Genomic DNA, 10,472 nt, shown 5'->3' on the forward strand with positions numbered 1-10,472 from the left:
GTATAAAGAAAACAAATATATTCAATATAAAAGTACTTTCCATTAAATACAAATCTATTATTTAGTTTATATTAAAACATTTAAAATTGAAAAAAATTTATTCTAATTATTATATTTATTTTTATTAACTTCTACAATAACAATAATAATAAGGATTTAAATAAAATAATCAATAATTAATATTTTGAAGATTATTTAAAAGATATAAACTTTTACTAATGCTTTTTATTTAATAATAATATATTTAACCTCTTAAAATACTTTATAAAAAATTAATAAAGAAAATGATAATAATAATAATAAAAAAGAGTTTTATTGATTATATTTTATATTTAAGTTATTTATTTAAAATAAGTTTGAAATAAATTCTTTAAAAGGGAGGGGTAGTGTTACAATATATATATGATTATATTCAATTGAACTAGTACAATACTAAACTTCGAGCTAATTGTATATATAGCTTTGTAGCACACTCTCTTTAGTTCTGTAGCTTTTAATTCTGAGGTTGATCTTTAAACGTTTGTTAGGTTCGTCACACCACCCAACCCTAGGCAATACTTTTAACACCATCCATCAACTCAGTATAAACAAACCTTCACTATCCAATTGAACACAACCCAACTCACTCCAATGCACTCCAACCCTTTCCTCGAAATTCCCAAATACAAGTTCCCGAAAAGAAAACTCAAATGCACCCTCAAATAAAGCCCTAAACCAATCCCAACGAAACCTTAAACCCACCCATATCCAACCCACTTAAACTTTCCTCTACCGGCTCCAAAAGATCCATCAATCCATTCCCAAACGCATGAATATCCAACTCCTCCTTCTCTCTCTTTCCCCCACCTCCACTCCCACCACACAATTTAACCACTTCACACGCATTGGTGATTTCAAAATTTTGAAAACTATCATAAATACTAATGAAAGAATGGCCCGTATAAGGAGCGTCTGGTAGTGGATAAAGATTATGATAAATCGCTTCTTTAATCAACATTCCTAAAACCATCGCATCGCATTGTTTATTATGTTGAGGGATTTGCTCGGCGGACAAATGGGAAGGACGACCGCGACATACGAGAGTAGAGGTTTGGTAATTTTCGATCGTGTCTCTAAGTGCAGAGATTGCTTCATCGAGGGCTCGGATTCGATCTTGTTCGATATTTTCTAGAATTTAATTAGCCGTCAAATCTTCAACTCTCCATCGGCGTAACAAACCAATAACAGAACTGGGCACCGGAATATCCCAATTCGACTCCCTAATCATCTCTGCCAAACTCGTCGTGCTCTCCTGTTGAAAAATCCTCGTCAAAGACGTAAAATCCCTCGCCTTTTCAAAAACCCATGAAATACAAAGCCATTGCAAACACACTTCAATTCCATCCTCTGCCATACTCGATGGAAATTTCTTTTTCGCCTGGGAAATCCACATATCGGAATATATCTGCACCGCTTCATGTAAACGATATTTATCCACCAAAATCGCCAGGTGCGTAAGCAAACTAAGTTTCACTTTTCGAGGCACATCTTTATGGTGACAATGAACGATATCAACCAGGATGCGCATGGCATCTGGATCATCATCGGGGAGGGGAACTTCGACTTTCCCATGTGCTTTCATCGCATATCCTTCTTTGAAATTACTCCATTGAAGCATTGCTTTGAAAACCGGCGAAACGAGAACCATATGTTTTGACGAAACCAACATATGGATTTCCTTCAATTCCTTTTTGCTTTTATCCTTTTCCTTGTCCACAACCTCGCTCACATTCACATTCCCATCCGCATCTTCCTCGACCGTTTCCAAAACACCCACTTCCCCCTCCCCGGCAATCTCATCCCCAATCCCCGAATCATCCACCGTCGTCGTCACCATTTCCATCCCTCCCATCTTCCGCTTCGAAACACTATTCTTCCTCCGCTCATTCAAAATCAACAGCAAATCTCCATCCGGATCAATCGTCACCCGTTCCGCCATCTTCCTCCTCATCATCGCTTTCGCACACGATTTATGTTCCAAACGTAATTGATTCTCATCCTCTTCTCTCTCCTCCGCATCTTCTCCTTCAATACTATCATACGTTTCGATGATTTCTTCTTCGTGCGAAGGTTCGTGGACATACTTCATGCGTTTATTTCGATGGCCTTGAGTTGAGGATTTGAAAGTTGGACCTGCGGGGAATTGTTGCGGGAAGAGCGCACGTAGGAATCTGGGATGAAATGGATTGGTCATTGAGTCTCGAGGCATTATTTATATAGTAGGAATGGAGGAATGAAATGGCAATCTACCTTTCGCTATGCATCTGAGTGTGAGAATTGACAATGGTGAATGATCGCATTTTGGTTTTGTTTGTTTACGTTGGAAAATATTTGCAAGGTTTCGTATCGGAGCTTATTAGAGCTTGAGGGTGGTGTTCCAGGGATTGGTGAAACTGTGTTCAAAATTAGCTTCGAGAAGAGTTTCCATGTATTGAATGAATGGCCTAATTACCTAGGTGTATATATATATGACTTCGCAAAACAAGATTGAAATTCAATAAAATGTCTCCTAATTAAGAGTATCTATATTGTATCGAGAGAAACGATCATCTTACTTTTATCTAAGTAAAGGATGTTATTTATACAAGATCAAAAACTAGGTATATAAAAGCGCCGTCATCGAAAAAATCAAAGCTACCGGTACTCGACTCATAAACGAACACAGAGCAAATGCCTTCTTCTTCCCCCACCCATCCCCGCCCGACACCGTTGGAGGCAAAGATTCGCGACACTATTGGATGTTCGTGGTGCGGCGTCGTTGTGTCGTTGCGTGGTGAACGAAAGGTTACGAGGGAGTCGAAAGGGCCTTGTAAGTGGGGTGGGTTCATGAGTAAAAGTTCACGAGTTTCTCTTTTTAACCTGGGAGAATTTCTCTTGTCTGTAGATGCGTAGCTATCAGGTTAGTATATAGATGTAAATGTAAATGTCAATATACATCTCCAAGTTTCGAAAACCAGAAAATATAAAATCTCAAAGCGATGAATGAATAAACAAACAAATATTTATACATCAACAATCCACCCACCCATCGTGTCGTGTCGTGTCACCACTCCCTCAAGCTCTTATATTTAAAAGTGTATAGTACTAATAATAAAGTACAGCTGTTCGTCGAACATCAAAATCACATTAAAATTCACACAATTCACCTATAGATTTTCTTATATTGATCTTATTAATAATAAAAGAAATCAATATTAATCTATTTATCTTAATTCGAAATTTAATAAAAATTTAAGGATTTATTTTTCTAATTTTTATTGATTATATAATTCATATAAAACGTTAATATAAATTAAAAATATTAAAGTCCATTAATAAGATAAATAAAAATTAAAAACTTTTCTTTAATCTTAATTCAATCTTATAATAATAATATTCCTATATAATTATTATTAAGATTGAATTCTTTATTAACTTATATCATAAAGATATTTAGAAAATTCTGATTGATTTTAATGATTTTAAATATTTCTATTTTATTATTATAAATAGAGTAAAATGACTGTTTTTAATGTAATTGTTAAACCCGACAAACAGCTGTAAAAAACCAGGCCCAAAATTGAATCAAAGAATCTTCTTCACGAATACCATAATATCTAATCTTACATCCATGATGTGTGGGATGGGGATGGGTATAGAAAATTGTCGTGCGGGTGTGAGGTTGAGATTCAGATAAAACCAAGTAGAATATCAATTAATTCCCAATCTCGATATCCGAACACCCCCCCCCCCCCAAAAAGATATCAATATATCAATATATCAATATACTAACCACCACAAACACCATCATCCACCAAATTTCGAATCCATAATACTAGATCCTCACTACCTCAACGATACAACCCCATCCATGCATAAAACAACCAACCACCCACCCACCTACCTCCAAACCGATCCTACACATCACAAAAACAACACAACAACAAAGAGCTACCTACAGAGTACAAGAAACCCCCTCACATTCAAACCCACTCGTAGAAGCAGAAGCAAAATCACCCCCCCGAACCTATCTCTTACGAATTCTCAAGGCCAGTAAATAACGACCTACTTGTATTGGATATCGAAACTAATTTCCCATCTACTTATTTATCTATTCCTTTCTTTTAGTAAAAGTAAAGCAAAGCAGAAAGAGGAAAAGAAGATTACGTGAAGAATGAGATATAATACCTACCCACCTACTCCTCGCAAACGATATTCACAAACCGCAAATATACCTAGTTTTCAAATATCGAACCACAATCCATGAATTATGCAATCCATAAAACATCCAATCTATAGAATCTTATCGATTCATAAAAAGCAGTGGATTCATCAAGGCTGGTTGGCTGACAGACAAGCCCGCTCAAACCACAACACATTTCATACCGCCGAGAAAGCCAAGCGGGCCAAGATATTTAGTTGGAAGCTTGTTTCTTCTTCATGTATTTATATTTTAGATTAAATTTTTTGTAGATGTTGAGTTATGGTCATCTGATATAATCATAACAGACTAAATCTCTTGATATCACCAGAGATAGAGATCCATTTTCATATCACTTCATCTCTCATCCTCTTCGAGTCTTCTCCATCTCCATCTCCCCCGCCCCACCCCCAACTCTCCAAAACCACATCACAACACATATCGAAATCTAGGACCATCATTCTCATCTCCCGCCTCCGCATATGGTTTCTCTCCCAATTTCTCCTCAGCCTCTTTCTCACCCACCACATTACCCTTCGCATCCCTTCTACCCACCACTCCATACTTCTCGTCCAGTCTCTTATTCTCCCAATTCAATAGTGTTCTCAACGCCAGTGCCAAAATGCCATTCAACATCATAAATGCAGTGCACACCCACATGCCCTTGCGGTAATATGGACCATCCTCCGAAGGATACATTCTCGTTCCAAGAAGCGGACCACATTGACCCACCACATTGAGGAGTGCGATTCCCGTACCGCGCTTGGTGTCTGAGCCTTGATTGTTGAGGACCCAAGGGAGAATATTGGCGATAGCGGGGAAGATTCCTGCGGCGGCGAAGAAAACACCTGTGTAGCGGGGCCCGGTTGTGGAGGTGGTGGCCTAGGGATGTTAGTTGAGACTCTACCTGTATCGTGTGTGGGATGCAAGATTTACCAATAAGATATATCCGATGGCACCAATAATCGAGAGGGTCATAATTACCAGACCACGTTGTTGAGTGCGATCAGCAATGTAGGTTGAGAGGATGACGACGAGGAACGCGAGAAAATATGGGGGTGCCGATAAACCCTGGGCGCTGATGGATGAAAATCCCATCTCGTTAAGAATAGTGGGGAGGAATACGGGTAGGGAGCTAAAGGATACATTGCACGAGAAGTACATCAAGGCTGTGAGCCAATTCTAGCGATGAAATTATTAGAGTTTTGACGCCTCAGACATACACGTAAGATGAAACATACCTTTGGATCCACAAGAGCGGCAGCAACATCAGCCCATTTAACACCTCCAACACGATGTTCTTCCTCGGCGCCTACTTGTCTTACGCCTCGTGCTCTAGCCACCCCTCTCTCTTCTTCGTTTAGAAAGCGTGCCTTTTCTGGACTATCGGGGAGGACAAAAAATGTCACGATCCCGGCAGCTACACATGGCAAACCTTCAACCAAAAATAGAAGACGCCAATTTGCAATCGCGGCATGTCCGCTAGTAATTCCGTATGCCAGTGCACCTGCGAAGCATGTTGCCAAGGGTGCAGCACTAAGGAAGATTCCGATTCGTATACCGATTTCGTGACGCAAGTAGAAGAAAGAAAGAAGGTATGGAAGACCGGGGCCATAACCGGCTTCGAAGAATCCGAGGAAAAATCTAGCTGCCATCATACCAGACCATGATTGGGTGGCTGATTGAAGAGTGGCGACGGTACCTGTTGTGTTCACGGTCAGTCATTGTATTTATTTCAGAAGCCCCTTGGCATAGAATGATTATCCTTCAGTGCGTTTGAAGTAAAGACTGTTCAAACAATGAAGCACCTCAAGGGTGATAAGGTTCTAGCAGTGAAGTGGAGAAACTTACCCCATCCAACCACACAAAAACAAGCCCACACATGTGGAGGAAGAACCTTCCACATCAAAGCAAACCACTCGAATACAATGTATGAGATGTAGAAGATTGTCAATAACCATTCGTAATCGCTGCTAGATATCCCGAGGTCTTTTGACATGCCGGCAGTTTTGGCATTGCTGATTGAATGTTAGAAATATGACACATCTCTGAATGACAAGCACATACCCAATATTTGATCGATCAAGATATGATAGAAGGTCTATACAAATCAGTAACAGTTGTAAAACTCTGTGAACAAACTCTATAAATGTCACTTACACAATACGAACACCAATGGAATAAGATGTCTATCCAACTTTCGCACGAGTCTCTTCTCTGCCGCAGCATCTCCTTGATAGCCATTTTGAGCCGAAGGTGGTTCTCGAGCAGCTTCGAGTTGAGCGGTTTCCGGTTTTTCGAAAGTATCCATCTTGATGTGTTGTGATACCAAAAGAAGTTGGAACTCCTGTGATGCAAAATAAACGTCTTTTTGGGGGGGAGGGTTTTCAGTTGTGTCTCCTGTTGTGCTGCGGCTCCTTTCGACTACACTGCATCAATCAACAGACAGTGATTGGCTCAGCGTGGCATAAATTCACTTGCAATTCAAAGTGTCACAAGGTAGAAACACTTTGTGAAATGAGAGAGGGAAAAAAATGCGAGGACATGTTCATTTTATTTCCTGAGTGCGGAAAAAGCAACCCCCATTTTACAACGTCACATTCGTACCCACGAGGAGGGAAAAAAGGTAGGTGGTACCTAGTCATTCCCATGTTGAGCTACCAACACGAGGATCTTGATAGGGTGGATATGGATTCGTGGAGACCCCGCGATTTTTTTGATTTTTTTTACGACGGCAATGTCCGTTCCTGTTAGAAGACGAGGGCTTATCCGGTATTGGATGAATTCCCGTCATCTTCATTCGACGGTGAAGGATTGAGTTTCCCCGAATGACCAAGCTTTCGGACAGCCATGCAAGCTTTTAATCTATCTGATGAGAAGTCTTCCAACCATCCCGCAGAACAGAAATATCAAATGTTGGATTTGATCGTGATGGAACCAATGAATTAGATGACGTATCAAAAACTATCACCATTACTGTTGGAAAATGAGAAGATTTTGTCGCTGGGACATGATGGGTCACACGAGGAAATCTGCTATGTTTGATAGGTACTAGTTAGATACCGACATTTGTTCGTCACCTAATGATCTGATTATCCAGTATGTGATGTTGATGGGATATTCCAAGTTGTACCACTGAGTACATCGTGTCACTGTCGTATGCACTCGGTATGCTGTATGTACCTACTTGTATGTTGGTTGTGTGTTGGGTGATGATCTCCGTCATCGGAAGAGTATATCCGCTTTGTGTTGGCTCCAAATTACGAGATAGACGATGGACGAGTACGAAGTACCAAGTACAGAGAAAGCAACAGCCGACAGAAACACATTACGAAGCAACTCCTCGAAGGTCCAAAGCTAGAAGGGAGCTTTCTTTCTCCTTCGGTGTTAACTGCTGTCTGTTCAATTTCCAATTTCGTTTGGTTACCCAGAAAGCCCCACTTTATCTCGTGCCATGCGAGGAGCTATTCCGTGGTAGTAATTGAACTGTGGAAGGTATCGCGAGGATTAGTAATAATAGCGTAATCAACAGAATTCTACCAGTAGGATCCTGCCTGTGCAGACAGACGGTCGGAGTATCTTACGATAACCCGAAGCGAAATACTCCGTAGCGATTATGAGTACTCGAGTAGAACGAAGGGAACTTCTACGTGGAGTCTTTCGGAGTTCAAATGCCGGATATTAGAGTTCATGAGGAAAGCGGAACGGGTCGCTCTATATACCGCCCTGGCTATTTGATCATGTGGCTTATTAAAGTTCTACATTCATGGAGGGGGATGTTAAGAGAGGTTGGAGACGTATACCAGAATTCTTTACTTGCTATCATCCCCAAATTCCATACGCATCACACAGTCTTCTCCTGTGGGCGGCCAGTGAGTCGAAGATATTGAAGATAATAATAAAGATATTGAAGATATACATTGATAATCTCAAAACCCACGGCTTACTCTGCAGGACTGAGGCATCCAGGCAAGAAGGTAAGCCCACGACCAAGTAACTTATAAGTAAACCCAAGCCGACACGCGTCCATCGCACAAATCACGGGACCAATTCTCGGGACCAGCTATGCAATCTAAAAATGTGCTCAACTCAATATAACGTTGTCGACCCGATTGATCGGTATTATTACTTACCTACGGAGTAGTTTCCCTTACCATGCTGACATGCTTCCTCCCAAGGTCCATGGGATGGGGATCATTATTTCTCGGGACGAAATGACGTGCTAAAATTCAGGAACCAACAAACGGTAGCGGCACAGTTAAATAGGTTAAAGAAAGGACATACTATAACGGCGGTAATGGTGGTGGATCCAGGGTAATGAAATGAATGAAATGAATGAAACATAAATATATTCTTGAAGCTGTCAAACTGTCAAGTCATATCATCAAACCAATATCAATACGTAAAAGTATAGGAAAAGTGCATATGACTTATCCTCTTTGAAAAGGTTCAGTTCATGAAGAGGTTATCTATCGAATACGCCATCTGCACATGCATTATTACTCCTGCGTCAATGTTTTGGGATGATCTGCCCATGTGGCGAAAAGACTTTGGGGTGTGCCCAGGTGTGTCTTTTCTAGAAGGAAATGGCTTGATATCTACTGAATTAGATATCTCTGTATACTTATTTTAACTCTTGCCATTCTCGTCGCTCATGTCACTCATGTCACTCTCAGACACACACACACACACACCCCCCTCTCTCACCATGAATGAAAAGCACAACATGACCCTCCGACATGACCCTTCAAAATATCTACTCCTGATTGATTAATCACTGCATCAAAAGTCCCAGCCACACCTTTTTCCGTAAAACTTTATGATTTGGATCATCGCATTCTTTTCTCTTTTTCTTTATCCTTTAGTCTTGACTTGAGATGAGGTGAGGTGAGGTGAGGTGAGGTGAGGTGAGGTGAGGTGAGGTATTGTCTTGTGTCAATCAAAAGGGTTGATTTCCAAACACCACACGCGCAGAGACATAGCCATCCATCCAAGCATCCATAGACTGTGCTCACTAACCATAACAAGAACCTTCTCCTTCCTTTTCATATGCCTATGGGTCGACCCAAGCTGCAGATGTGTTTCCAGCAGATGAAATTTCGCAACCTAGAAATCTGTTCAATATCCTGGGTTGGTCTTGGACCTCTTCTGGGCTCCTCCTTGGCCGATGGACCAACATTACCTACAACAGGATTTAGGAGGATGAAATGGATTATTCAGACACGTCTTTTGCCAATGAACATGGTGAGAGGAGAAGAATTAATCTATATTCCATTTCATCTAGTACCAATCCATACAGATGGTGCAAGAATTGTTTCAATTGAGAGATTTAATGTTTTACCATCACACACAGCTTTTCATTTCTCGAATTGGTATGATTCACTTTGATTCTATATAGATGAATTTAGTCTGCTCATATACGGGGATGTAAAACAAGAGGTAGTGAAGCCAAGGAGAAGGGGTGAAGAGATGGGCTCAGAGAGAATGGGAGAGAGGTGAGAGGTGAGAGGTAGGAGAGAGGTGAGAGAGAAGAGAATAGAGAATAGAGGAATTATCGTAATAATTATCGTAATAATTATCACAGGCGCAAGCAAATAGGTTTGTGGGTGCCTTGTGCTCCGTGGATACCTAAGGCATTAATAACAAGGTTCTTCAACCGTATTTGGATTCGGCAGTGCAAGCTTGGTAGATCCCTTGGCATCAGCATCACCTTGCATGTTAAAAATACTACCCTATCACTTTGATGGCCACCTTGCACGTGCCCTGGATATCAAATGATTCTTTTGCCTGCCTCCTGCTTGGTCCCCTCTACCTATCATCAAAGTGTATACCAAAATTCAATTTGTACTTGCAGATGACAAGACAGCAAAAGTTATTTTACTTCAGCCCAAACGATATCAGCTGCAGATTGCTTACTCTTTTTTCCTCTTTCTTCACTACTCATAAGTACCTGGTAGTCCTGCGTAAGTGCTTCCATTATATGACCTAAGCATTTTCTTCATCATCAACCACAGCCGCATCTTCGGTACCCACGGAGCAGGTACATGAACCAAGACCCCGACCCGAAATTGAAACAAGCAAGAGATTTCACGACCATTAACATTCGTTTCTTGCTCAATCCGTCTGTCGTTCGTTGGGCCTTCTCCTCTACTTCCCGAGGTCCTCTTACCATTTGTACCCGCCGATAATCCGTTTGTTTTTTGCCGCCTTGCGGTTCTATCTCGATTTGATATAAATAAGGAACCAACAACTG

General features: G+C 40.7%; 2 protein-coding genes across 2 annotated transcripts; both read right to left on the reverse strand.

Annotated features, from left to right (window-relative positions):
- Window positions 1-709: 709 nt before the first annotated feature.
- On the reverse strand, window positions 710-2,339 carry EAF01_001970 (uncharacterized protein; the record flags this gene model as incomplete). The annotated part of the gene is made up of 3 exons (XM_038910220.1): window positions 710-1,167; window positions 1,219-2,210; window positions 2,290-2,339. The coding sequence occupies 3 exons, from the start codon at window positions 2,337-2,339 to the stop codon at window positions 710-712; spliced, it is 1,500 nt and encodes a 499-aa protein (XP_038775032.1).
- A 2,309-nt stretch (window positions 2,340-4,648) lies between these two features.
- EAF01_001971 (uncharacterized protein) lies at window positions 4,649-6,530 on the reverse strand (the record flags this gene model as incomplete). Its single annotated transcript, XM_038910221.1, has 6 exons — window positions 4,649-5,101; window positions 5,156-5,401; window positions 5,461-5,921; window positions 6,071-6,237; window positions 6,287-6,320; window positions 6,380-6,530. 6 exons carry the CDS (start codon window positions 6,528-6,530, stop codon window positions 4,649-4,651), a joined length of 1,512 nt encoding a protein of 503 aa, XP_038775033.1.
- Window positions 6,531-10,472: the final 3,942 nt, after the last annotated feature.

The sequence above is a fragment of the Botrytis porri genome (assembly GCF_014898465.1).
Source record: "Botrytis porri strain MUCL 3234 chromosome Unknown BPOR_002, whole genome shotgun sequence".
In the NCBI taxonomy this organism is placed as follows: Eukaryota; Fungi; Ascomycota; class Leotiomycetes; order Helotiales; family Sclerotiniaceae; genus Botrytis; species Botrytis porri.